This window comes from Phoenix dactylifera, chromosome 11, assembly GCF_051530095.1.
Source record: "Phoenix dactylifera cultivar Ajwa chromosome 11, Ajwa_hap1_PhDact_Kaust_v1.1, whole genome shotgun sequence".
Lineage (NCBI taxonomy): Eukaryota > Viridiplantae > Streptophyta > Magnoliopsida > Arecales > Arecaceae > Phoenix > Phoenix dactylifera.
Window position 1 is genome coordinate 16,511,122 of NC_143200.1, and position 13,582 is coordinate 16,524,703.

The 13,582-nt window shown below is 38.4% G+C and overlaps 1 protein-coding gene and 1 non-coding gene across 2 annotated transcripts; one reads left to right on the plus strand and one right to left on the minus strand.

Moving 5' to 3' along the window:
• Positions 1-3,511: 3,511 nt before the first annotated feature.
• TRNAT-UGU (transfer RNA threonine (anticodon UGU)) lies at positions 3,512-3,583 on the minus strand. The gene has a single exon. It is a non-coding gene; the product is annotated as a tRNA-Thr (tRNA).
• A 6,690-nt stretch (positions 3,584-10,273) lies between these two features.
• Positions 10,274-11,043, plus strand: LOC103700644 (Ribosomal L18p/L5e family protein). Its single transcript, XM_008782550.5, has one exon. It carries the CDS (start codon positions 10,410-10,412, stop codon positions 10,782-10,784), a length of 375 nt encoding a protein of 124 aa, XP_008780772.1. The 5' UTR covers positions 10,274-10,409; the 3' UTR covers positions 10,785-11,043.
• Positions 11,044-13,582: the final 2,539 nt, after the last annotated feature.

Consider the following 13,582-nt stretch of genomic DNA (forward strand, 5'->3'; position numbering starts at 1 on the left):
GAATCTTTGGTTGTGCAGGATACGTTCCAATTGCTCCACCACATCGCACAAAGATGGGTCCATAAAGGAGATTGGGAATTTATATTGGATTTGAATCTCCGTCAATTATTAAATATCTTGAACCATTGACTGGAGATCTTTTTACAGCACGTTTTGCTGATTGTCAATTTGATGAAACAATATTCCCCGAATTAGGGGGAGAAAAACAAAAGCTGGAAAAACGGAAACTCTCATGGAATGCATCATCAATATCTCATTTTGATCCTCGTACAAATTAGTCTGAACTGGAAGTTCAGAAAATTATTCATTTAAAAAAGGTTGCAAATCAATTACCAGATGCATTCACTGATGCTAAGAAAGTGACCAAGTCACATATACCAGCTGTAAATGCTCCTGCTCGAATTGAAGTTCCAAAGGAACAAACTACTAACACATTAGCAAATGAGTCTCTTGCACGCCAGAAGCGTGGTAGACCTCTTGGTTCTAAAGATAAAAATCCAAGAAAGAGATGGGAGCAAAATAAACAAGTTGGCACTACTTTAGTTCTTGATCCTCCTGAAGAGGTTATGGCACAAAAGCCAGTAGAATACATAACTAAAGAAACAACTCCAGAAGAGTGTCAAGCGCCTGAAAATGATGAAAGAATTGCAAATATGGAGAATGAAGAAATCTCAATAAGTTATGTCACTACAGGAAAAAGATGGAACCGAAATAAAGTTGTGGTTGATGAAATATTTACATATGCGGTAGCTACTGATTTAATAAAAGAAAGCGAGGATCTTGAACCAAAGTCCATTCAAGAATGTCGATATAGAAATGATTGGCCAAAATGGAAAGATGCAATCCAAGCCGAATTAAATTCGCTTGCAAAGCGAAAGGTATTTGGACCTGTAGTCCAAACGCCTGAAAATGTACAACCTGTTGGCTACAAGTGGGTGTTTGTACAGAAAAGGAATGAGAATAATGAGGTTGTCAGATACAAAGCACGACTTGTAGCACAAGGTTTCTCTCAGAGATCTGGAATTGATTATGAGGAGACATATTCTCCTGTAATGGATGCAACTACATTTAGGTTTTTAATTAGTCTGGCAATTTTTGAAGGACTTCATATGCGTCTTATGGATGTAGTCACAGCTTATTTATATGGATCACTTGATAATGATATTTATATGAAAGTCCCTGAAGGACTAAAAATGCCTGAAGCATGTAGTTCAAAACCCCGAAAAATGTATTCAATCAAGATACAAAAATCTTTATATGGATTAAAGCAATCTGGACGAATGTGGTATAATCATCTTAGTACATACCTCCTGAAGGAAGGATATGTTAACAAAGCTATTAGCCCATGTGTTTTTATAAAGAAATCAAAATCTGGGTTTGTTATTATTGCAGTGTATGTTGATGATCTCAACATCATCGGAACTCCTGAAGAGCTTGCAGAAGCAGTCATGTACTTAAATAGAGAATTTGAGATAAAAGATCTTGGAAAGACAAAATTTTGTCTCGGACTGCAGATCGAGCATTTATCAAATGGAATATTTGTTCATCAATCTAATTACATAGAAAAGGTGTTAAAACATTTTTATATGGATAAAGCTCATCCATTAAGTGCCCCAATGGTTGTTCGATCCTATGATATAAAAAAGGACCCTTTTCGTCCTCGAGAAGATAACGAAGAGATTCTTGGCCCTGAAGTGCCGTATCTCTGTGCAATTGGTGCACTAATGTATCTTGCTAACTATACACGACTGGACATAGCTTTTTGTGTCAATTTATTAGCAAGATATAGTTCGGCACCAACACGGAGACATTGGAATGGTGTTAAACACATATTCGTTATCTTCGAGGAACAACTGATTTGGGATTATTATATTCAAAACAACCAAAACCGAAACTGGTTTGATATGCAGATGCTTGATATTTGTCTGACCCACATAAAGGGCGATCACAAACAGGATATTTATTCACATATGATGGTACTGCTATATCTTGGCGATCTATAAAGCAAACTATCACTGTCACTTCTTCCAATCATGCCGAGATACTTGCGCTTCATGAAGCAAGTCGAGAATGTGTGTGGTTGAGATCTTTGCTTCAACATATCTATGAAGAATGTAATCTTCCAATTATCAACGAGAAGTCAACAATAATATATGAGGACAATACTGCATGTATTGCTCAAATAGAAAAAGGATATATTAAAGGTGATAGAACCAAGCACATCTCACCAAAATTCTTTTTCACACATGAACTCCCGAAGAAAGGTGAAATAGATGTTCGACAGATTCGCTCAAGTGAAAATCTAGCAGACTTATTTACCAAAGCATTGCCTGCAACAATATTTAAGAAACTAGTACAGAAGATTGGTATGTGTCAACTCAGAGCCATTTGTTGACGTGCTCACATGAGGGGGAGGCTTATATGCATTGTACTCTTTTTTTTTTTTCCTTCGCCTAGGTTTTGTCCCATTGGGTTTTCCTAGCAAGGTTTTTAATGAGACAGTTTGAAAAGCATATAATGAGAATATTGTACTCTTTTTCCTTCACTAGGATTTTTGTCCCACAGGGTTTTTTCCTGGTAAGGTTTTAATGAGGCATATTCTTAAGAGATGAATATCCAAGGGGGAGTGTTATAAAATCTTGACTTTTCATCTTCATCTCTAGATGGATATTCATCTGAATTCATCCATGACTATTTATCTTCTCATAACCCTCCAATTTCATCATTAATGATGAATTAATGTATTTGTGGCCTTTAATCTATGGCCTTTGATCTTTCTCCTTTGGCCTATAAATGGATGATATGTAATCTTGTATCGGGAGCTGAAAAGTAAGAAAGAATAAAAGAGCCATTTATATCTCATGCTCTCTTGTGTTTTTTTTCTCTTTATTTTCTATTACTTTACTACTTTTACTTTTAGTTTTATACCAAATCTAAATTTTTATATTTTTCATCAAGGAAAATATTTGATCATGGCCTTCTACATTATTTTGCCACAATATTCTTTTGTTTTGCATTGTGAAATATTAGGTTGGCTGATCATGCAGACTAGTTAACTCGATTTACTAATATAAACTAAAGATTATTTCTTAACTAGATGGATCTTATAGACTAGATGGCTTTGTGTTACGATATAAGTACATAAAGTACATAACATGTAATATGTGTATAAAAAAGCTCCGTTGATCGAGAAATAGTTCATAAGAAATACAAAATTTATTAGAAAGAAAGATATTTTATAAAAATGACATTTTGATGCCATTGGATTAAAAAACAAGTGAAGAAGAAGAAGAAATAATATAAAAAATGTTAAAATGCATATAAAAAAACTTTTCCCTATGACCAACAATGAAAAATTCTTGTTCTTTCTGGTTCGAGTTGTACTCTCAAATGGAGAGAACTGAATATTATTATGTTTTTGAAAAAAAGTAGTTTTTTATTAAATTGCATTTTCAAATGAAAAGACAGCAGATAAATACAAACAAACTGGTAAAATATATATACATAAAAATGCCCCCACGCAGGATCGAACTACGGACCTTCAGTTTACAAGACTGACGCTCTACCACTGAGCTATAAGGGCTTTGGGATAAATCCATATTGATAATTTAGTAAATGTAGTTTAATAATGTCCAAGGTCACTTTTTGATGAATGATCTAATGACTTGTTTGTATAATGGACCTATGGACCCATATTTGAACCATCACACTCATCCATAGCCAATTATAAAGTAGTTTATAATATGTCTTAACTTGCCCAAACCCAATACGAAGACCTAATCTATTTTTAATACCCGAACCTAGACTTGACCTAAAACATAGAAATGCTTGCGTTGATGAATAATCTAATGGCTTGTTTGTAAAAGGACATATAGACCCATATTTGAACCATTTCACTCATCGAAAATTGATCATATTGTGTATAATATATGTTTTAACTTATGCAAGCCTGATCCAAAGACACAATATATTTTTATTACCCGAACTTGAACCATTACCCAAATCCAAACCCAACATAGTCCTTCAATAGGATGAATATTATTTAGATCCAAATCTCGAACAGGTCTAGGTTCAAGTTTATTGAAACTAAGAACTAATCCAACCAGATAACACCCCTAGCTAGGTCAATCTCCACCATCTTTGGTTGCTTCACCACCTAGCAGCATTTAGCAAAGTCAAAGAGAGAAAAAATTTTTAAAGGACTTCTTATCCACAAAAAAAAAAGGGCAAGGGGACCGCAAGCTAGATCATCTAATTAAAGAAAGCGTAAGGCTCATTGTGTGAAATCACAACTGTTGGTGGAAAAATGGACCACCCCACAAATGCAATTATAGCACCCAAATCCGTCAGCAAGATCGAGCTCATCCAGGCCGAGCTTATGCAAGCTCATCTAAGTGCTCGGGCTCTTCCGCTCTCGAGCTCATCCAAGTGATCGGGCTCTTCCGCTCTCGAGCTCATCCAAGTGCTCGGGCTCTTCCGCTCTCGAGCTTATCCAAGTGCTCGGGCTCTTCTGCTCTCGAGCTCATAGGCCGAGCCGAGCACAGCAGGCCGAGCACAGAAGGCCGAGACCAGAGAGCCGAGCACAGAAGGCCGAGACCAGAAGGCCGAGACCCGAAGGCCGAGCACAGAAGGCCGAGCACAGCAGGCCGAGACCAGAAGGCCGAGACCCGAAGGCCAAGCACAGCAGGCCGAGCACAGAAGGCTAAGACCAGCAGGACGAGACCAGAAGGCTGAGCTGATATCAGAAGGCCGACCTCGTCGTTTATATGCTGCGGCCATGCCCTGCAGCAGCCTCACCGCACCATGCTTTACTTGCCGGCCACGCCATGACATATCAATCAAGGACCATACCCTGCTACGACTGTCAACGCCTCACCATTCCCAAGAATGTACTGCACTGCGCGCCACAAGCAAGCTCTGGCTACACGCCATCTCCTCCCATGATGGAAACGGGCCATCCACGACAACTCATTACTTCACACGCCCACGTCCAATCGTGACGGTAACCCATTAATTCGCCCAGTCACATCACAGGTAACCCTGCCACTCTCCCTATAAAAGGGGAGCTTCTCCCTCTAAAAAAAGGAGGCTTCTTCCTCCCAAGGGGATTTTTCGGACTTCACATACAGTCCCTCTCTCTTCTCCAAAATTAAGCCCCCCTCTGACTTAGGCATCGGAGGGCCGGCGCCGGAAAAGCCCGGCTACCGGCTTCTTGCAGGTTCCCCTGGAAGGAGCCGCACGCCGACGATCCACCGCCCACCGTTCTCGCTCACAGCCCCCCCGGAGGACACCGCCAGACGACGAACCGCCGTCCGCCGATTCTCCCACCAGAGCTCCTCCTCCTCGGCTCGCGGCCGCCCCCGGGTCCAATTTCCAGCAACAACAACAAATCCCATTTCTTAAAAAAAAGAAGACATATGTGCCAAGGACCACCAATAACCCTTTATCTCAGTTCTTTCATTGTTGGAAATAACATATAGGCAACGAGTGGATTAAAAAAATACATAGATTGTGGACCTGAAGGCCTTTTTTTCTCCCAAAAAAATTTCTTTCTTTCTTTCCTTGAAAACCACATCAAAAATTAATAATAGTATATTAGATCTAAAAATTAGAAAAATATATGTTTCTCATATTACTAGTAGAGTCAGAGAATTCCTGTCTTGCACGAGTATTACAAGCACTTGATTTTAGTGACTTATAAACTTAATTTTGATCATTTGTCTTGACTTTTGGTACTTCCCACGTATTACACATGCATGATTCTAATGGTGATAAAGTTATTTTTGGCGGTTTTTCTGAATTTTAGTTTAGTTGTTCAATATATGGAGACATGAGGATGCAAAGGCACTAGTGCACGAGATATGGTGCATTTGGAATCCACATCTTGATGGGTAAGAATGGAAAAAAAAAATGAATCAAATAAACTCACAACTATCAATTAAACTTGTTGACAAAATCACAACCATCAATCTCTTTGTTTTTTAGTTTGTCAATTATTTTCCAAAATAATGTATCTTAACAAAAGATCAATAACAAACAACATGATCATATCTATCCATTAGATGTTTTTTTGAAGCTGCATGTAATTTTGGGCTGCTGCAAATTCACACCCTTGTGACCATTTTTCCGGCTATACATCTTTATAGGATAGAGAAAAGTAGCATCATATATGCCATATGCCATCCATGGACACCCCATTTCGATACAAACAGATTGACCGGCATCTCAGCTGAGAAGAAACCTTTTTGGACTTGTTTGGTTCAAGGGAAGAGGATGGTGAAAAATATGATCAAAGAAAAAAATAGAGAAATACATCATATTTAGTAAGAGTTTTCAAAAAAAAAAGAAGAAGACTTTTCCATAGAAATATATTTCTATATTTTATGGAAAGAAAATTCATATAGGATATAAAAAATTCTAATTCTCGTCAGCTGAAAACTGATTTTTTTTTTTTGCCAGAATGCCTTTAAGCTTTTAGATATAATAGGATAATATTTTTTCTTTATTATACTATACAACTTTTTCATAAACATAAATACTCAACTAAATATAAATTATTGTAAAAATATTATTTTTGATTAGTTAAATTTATTAAAATTATTTTTTAATATTATATTTCAAAATATAAATATTTTATAAAAAAATTCAAATGAAAAAAAATCTTTCTCCGAACCAAACAACTCCAACTCTATTTTTTATATATTGTAGTTCTAATTATATTTCTTCACAGCACTGATCAGGCCGGTCTCTGCCGAGAAAATCTAGGAGGCGTTTTGGTCTCTAGCTGAGGATAAGGCTCCGGATCTAGATGACTTTTCTCCAATCTTCTTTAGGAGATATTGTTCATTGATCAGATGGGATGTGGTAGAGACTATTCAGCAGTTTTTCTGCACAGCAGCGATACCTGCGGACTAGAAGAGGACATTTGTCACCCAGATTTCGAAGAGACAGAATGCCACGGAGCCATGCCACTATCAGCCGATCATCTTGTGCATCACTTTGTACAAGGCTATGATGAAGGTATTAGTCGCTAGACTGAGGAGCATCTTACCGAGACTTATTAGCCCGAAGTAAAGAGCCCTTGTGGGAGGGCGGAGCATCACCAACAATGTTCTCATCGCCTAGGAGTTCGTGCACGACCTCCAGAGAGCCTTGAGCCGGAGGAGAATAATGGAGGCTCAAGTTGGACATGGAAATAGCCTACGATAGGATGAGCTAGGATTTCCTGCGGTGCTCGCTAGTGAGTTTTGGATTTCATGAGGATTGGATTGGTTGGGTGCTGGAACGTGTTAGGTCTCCTTCCTTTGCCATATTAGTGAACGACTTGCCTACACAATTCTTTGAGTCCTCAATTGGGTTGCAGCAAGGACGCCCACTATCTCCAATGCTCTTCATCCTATGTTTGGATGCGCTATCTGGAGCCCTTCGGCGTGCTGCGGAGACCCAGGCCTTGGAGGCTTATAGATCGGTGCCAGCGTCTGTTCAAATATTGCATCTTCTATTCGCCGATGACTGCATGCTCCCGGTGCGGCTACAAGGCAAGCAACAAGGGTGATAAGAGAATTCTTAAGGATTACTGTGCAGCCTTCGGTCCGTGAGTTAATCTTGCCAAGTCTGCCATTAGCTTCAGTCTGAAGACCAAGTCGCAAGTGAAGGCATCTATCAAGGAGATATTGGGTGTGGAAGAGCAGGAGGGCACTATGAGGTATCTGGAAGTCCCCATCACAGGTCGCCGCCTTCGATGCAGAGACTGCTTCGATGTCGAGTTGAATATCAAACACAGGCTTGAGGAGTCGCAGATAGGTGTACTTTCTATGATGGACAGAGTGACCTTAGTTTGGTCGGTTCTCAATTCGATCCCGGTCTACCTATTATCGAACATCATTGCGCCGATGTCGTTGTTGAGGTCCCTAGAGCAGCTGTTTAGGAACTTCATCTAGGGTAGACAGAAGGGTAGAGGGGCATTCACTTGGTGGCATGGGAGGTGGTCTATCAGTTGATCAGACAGGAGGGTCTGGGGGACCACTCACTAATGACAAGGCGGGAGGTGGTGGTGACAAGATATGTAGCCAAGTACATCCTAAAACCTAATAGCCTGTGGAGTGATCTACTGAGAGCCAAGTACGGAGCTCACACGGAGGCTACAGATTTCTAGGCATAGTGCCACTGCTCTTTCACTTAGAGGGAGATCTGCTCTCATCCTTTGTTGGTGCTTACTGTGATCAGATGGGCTATTGGTGATGGTCAGTCCATTGATGTCTTGGAAGATAGCTGGGTGTCCGAGCAGCTGCTCTATCGGGTGCCGACCATGATCGATTCACCGAGGTTGGCGAACTGTAGAGTCAGCAACTTGATCACCCTAGAGAGAGTAGGTGGAATGAGGTACTGATTAGGAAGGCGTTCGGGGAGCAGCTGGTTGATAGGATTTTGGCTATTCCGCTACCTATTGGGGAGATGTTAGACAAACTAATTTTGCAGTCACAAGAAGGTCCAAGGTGCGGCCCACGGATCTACAGGCGGCGATGGGAGGGGGAGCTGCCCAATAGATGGATGGTGGATGGATTTGAAGGATGCATGTTCACCCCCTGAGAGGTCTTGTTCATATGTAAGGTGGCTTGGGGTTGTCTACCGATCAGGAATGTGTTGGCTGGGAGGGGTGTCAGGATCACCCTGACTTGTGGTAGGTGACTTAACATGGAGGAGTCCATTAGCTATATTCTGCTTGGGTGTCCGTGGGCAACACAGATCTGGAGGAGGGCCTCATTTCCTTCGCCTCAGTCCATTTAGGGAAGCCATGTAGAGCCCGAGGACGGTAGAGTGGGGTATCACCTGGGCTTATTTGGCGTATCATATATGGTTGGACAGGAATGTCTAGGTCTTTGAAGACAAGTAGGCTCTCTCGAGGAGTATAGTAGAGAGAGCTCTTCTCTAGGTTGAGAGCGCCCACCCCCGGCCATCTTAAGGTGAACATCAATGGCAACGCTTCTAGTGACGGAGATAGAGTAGGCATAAACTTTGTGATCAGGAGTCATGACTTAAGGTTGATTGCTGCTGGGGGGCGACGCACCGTTGGATCGACAACCATGGGGACAGAGCTCGGGGCAGCATGGCAGGGATCACCTATGCAAGACGGGTACTGAGGGCTGAGCATATCCTCCTGAAATGGGATTCAGCTATGGTGATCGAGTGGATACGAGATGAGGGGCGGAGGAGGATGGGGTGGAGGGGAATGTGAACTCTCTGCTCTGTGACATCCGTTGGATAGTGGGTGATTGTAGCTTCTTCCAAGCCATACATGTGTACGGGGAGGCAAACAAGGCCACCGACTAGGTCGCCTCCTTTGCTGCCCAATACCTCGTAGAGATCCTTTGAACATATTAGGGGGCCGCTCCTCCACCGCTATATCATCTTCTTTTTCTTAATTCTACTGGTTGTACTTACACTAGATTAGTGTGAGCAGCCGTTGTACTAACAAAAAAAACTATATAACAAGAAATCTGGAAACTTGATACCTCTCCTCCCACTCCCATTCTCGACCATGGGTGCTCGGACTTCGAGGAAAAAATGTAGCCCTAACCACCTTGAGAGCTTTTGCCGCTACCGAGAGGGAGAAGCTATCAATCATGTTGGGGGAGCCATGTCCGCCCGATTGCTGTGAAGTGTCCTCAAGGAGCAGGAGGACAAGAGTTTGGGGTCGTCCGACCTCAATTTGGAGCTTAGTTTGGATTAGATGTCTTGGATTAGTTTTCTCCGTAATTTTTTTTCTTTTTTTTAAAAAAATACTGGGTTGAGAACGATACCCATATGCCTTTTTTTTTGCATGTATATTTTTCTATAAATTTAAATTATGTGAATACCCTCTTAAAATATATATCTATTTCTGTATCCTTATAAAATACTGTTTTTGTACAAAAACTTCTAATATAATGGTTCTTCTAACACGGTCAATAAAAATTATATTTATTTTAGCTAAAAACAAAATAAAATAAAATTTTAAAATTATTTTTTTGTCTTTCATTGTGATCATTTTATAAATTTTTTTTTTGCATATATATCCATTAAAAGTATTTTAGTCATTTTAATTAGAAATTGTTAATTTTTAATTGTGTTAGATGATGTGGGTAGATATACAAAAAATATGGATAAAAAATAATAGAATAGCAATATATATATATATATATATATATATATATATATATATATATATATATATTTATTTATTTTTATTTTTATTTTTTTTTCTTTTACTTAACCAGCTAAGATGCAAGATCACGCGCGCACTCCGCTAACGGGGTGAGAAATCCCTTACGCTCATCGAACGGTGTCGGCAACATTGTCCCAAAGGGAAGGGCGTTCCCGCAAATAACAATCCCTCATCCCGGCCGTCCTCGCTCTCTCCGTCTTTTCCGATGGAGACGCCGTCGCATCTGCTGAGGCTGGTTCTCAGCTGCCGGAAGATAACGGCGCAGGTGACGTTCCCGGGGACGGAGACGATCGTGGCGATGGCGTCGTCCGGCGAGCAAGAGTTCGTGGCCCAGCAGCGCGCCCGCCTCGGCCGCTTCCCCCGCTCCCGCAGCGAGTGGGACGCCCGCGTCGCCGCCCGTGTCGGCGAGAAGCTCGGCCTCCGCCTTAAGGAGGTCGGCGTCTCAGCCGTCCAGATCGACCTGGCCGAGGAGCTCTCCCGCCCGCCCCACTACCGTCGCCCCCTCGCCTCCCTTTTCGGTTCCATTCAGCGCGCCGGCGTCCACGTCGCCGATGCCGAGAAATTGCAGTGGCCACGATGATGGTGCACTCACATCGCAAACTTCTTGTTCGTTCTCTTCCCTTCTCTCTATATCGAGTAGGGTTAAGATTAGGGATTGGGAATTGGGATTCCACCGGTGTGTCCGGTTCTGTGCTTTCTTTTTTTTTCTTTGTCAATTTTGTTATATACGTCAAGTGATCGACTATAGAGACCGATTCTGAAGCGATGATAAATTTCGAACGTTTACAATGAAATTTCTGAAAATGTTAATCTCTTTTTATGATTCTTTTTCCTCTTTATTTTAATTTCAAGGGAAAAACCTGGCCTGTTTTGTTCCCTTTAATATATATATATATATATATATATATATATATATATATATATATATATATATATATATATATATATATATATATATATATATATATATATATATTAATTATTAGGTATTGCACGAGTAGTGCATCTGATTTATATATTGAAGTTGCAAATAACCAACCTTTTTATTTGAAGGAAAATTCCTGATTTCTTTTGTTGGATGGTTTCATGTAATTGTGTATTAAATTCTCTGCTGTGAACAAGTAATTGTGCTATTTACCGAAGAAGGTGGCATTCTAAAAGATTGAGCTAGGGAACTTGTCTTATAATGTGAGATGCAAGGGATGTTTTGTTTATATATGCACAAGAGGCCTACATATAGCATGAGTTGCATGTAACTACCTCTTTTTTAGACGGGACTCAAGTTAACTAATTCATAATCCAAACTAGTACCATCAGCTATATGAATCCTTTCCCTCTTATTTCACTTTATTTAGGACCATATTTTCTAAAAGATATAGCGATGCAAAATCATTATTTACTGCTTCATACCTTATAATTTTCAATCTATCTATAGCCCCGTTTCTTGTATCAATCACTTCTTATATTGGTGCATCTCGACCTACATTGTATATGTCCAAAATATGTGGGTTGTCTTTCTCTCAATTTGTTCTTGATTGATACTATCTTTATTTTTTTACCAATGACTTCATTTTTTATTTTATTTTTTCTTATATCATCACATATGTATCTTAACATTCTTATTTTTACCACTTATTATAATATTTTTTAGCCTTCCAATATTTTATATCATAAAGTATAGCTGGTCATATGGTTGTCCTATAAAATATTTCATTCAATTATGTAGGTATTTTTACGCTCATAAAATATCCTAATTGCACATGTTCATTTTGTCCACTCTACTTTAATTCTATGAATAACATCTTTTTTAATTCATATTGCTTACAAATAATCAATCGTAAATATCGAAAATAATCACCTTTAGGAACTTCACGATCCTTAATTTTCACTCCATTTTAATCTCTGTTTCTAATTTTACTAAAATTACATTTTATATATTTCATCTTGCTCCTATTTAATCTGAAATAATTAGATTTTAATGCACTCTTGCATTATTTCAATTGATTATTAGCTCCAACCTTAATTTTATTTCATCCATAACGATCATATTATCCATAAATAGCATGCATCAAAGAATATCATCCTAAATATGCTTGGTAAGTTCATTGATAACTAATGCATAATGGTAATGATTTAGAGCAAATCCTTGATGTAAATTTACTATGATTGCAAACTCACTGTTATTACCATTAATAATTCTTACATTTGTAATTCTTACATTAGTAGCTGTTCTTGATCACATTAATACAACTAACAGAAACTTTCTTTTCTAACACAACATATAAGATTTCTCTAATATGAAGATGTTGTTTTTTCTATATTTTCCATTTATCTCTAAAGAAAAAAATAACTTCCACAGTTCACTTTCTTGGCACAAAACTAAAGTAGTTTCTAATATTTTTTTTAACACACTTCAAGCTATGCTCAATTATCTTCTCAAAGTTTTATAGTATGGATTATGAGTTTAATACCGGGATGGTTAAAATAATTTGAATATTTTCTTCATTCTTATAAATTGTGCTATAATGCTTTTCCTCCGTTGATGCTTAGTTTTCAAGATTTTATTAAATAAATTTATCAGCTAAATTACTCCTACGCCATTTAAGCACATGCAAACCTTCATATAGATTCTATCACGTCCAACCGCGTTTTCTATTTTAATATGTTTCATAGCCTCCTTCACCTCAGATACTTTATATATATATATAACATCTCTACTCTTAGTGGAACTAATAAGGCGGGCTCAATCATTTACATGACTTTCATTGAAAATCTTATTAAAACAATTTTTTCTACCTTTCTTTCATCTCATTCTCAATCAATTTTATTTTATTTTCATCTTTGATATATTTAACCTACGTCAAGTTTCTAGTTTTTCTTTCTTTTGATCTTGCATCTTATAAATATTTTTCTCTCTATCTTTAGTTTCTAACTTGAGATATAACTTTCTGTACACTTTGAATCTAGTCTCTTATACCATTTTCTTAACTTCTTTCTCAGCTATCTTATAACTTTCATTCACTTCTTTTTTGCTATTTTTAGTAGTCTTCTATAGCACTTTCTTAGGCCTTGACTCTAAATGAACTTTTTCATTCTACCACCAAGTTTTTTTAGCGAATGATCTTTTTCTTTTTAATTCTCCTAATATACTTGTAGTTACTTTTCAATTCTATTAGCCATATCTTTTTATATGATATTAATTTTACCATCTAGATCTCATTTTTCTTTCTTAATATTTTATTCTTAAAAGCTATTTATTTCTCTTCTCATAAATTTCACCACCTAGTCCTTTAAGTTCCTTTTTTTATTTAGTTTTTCTCTTTCATTTCTTAATATATATCCAAAACAAGCAATCTATATTGATTGGTTAGACTCTTA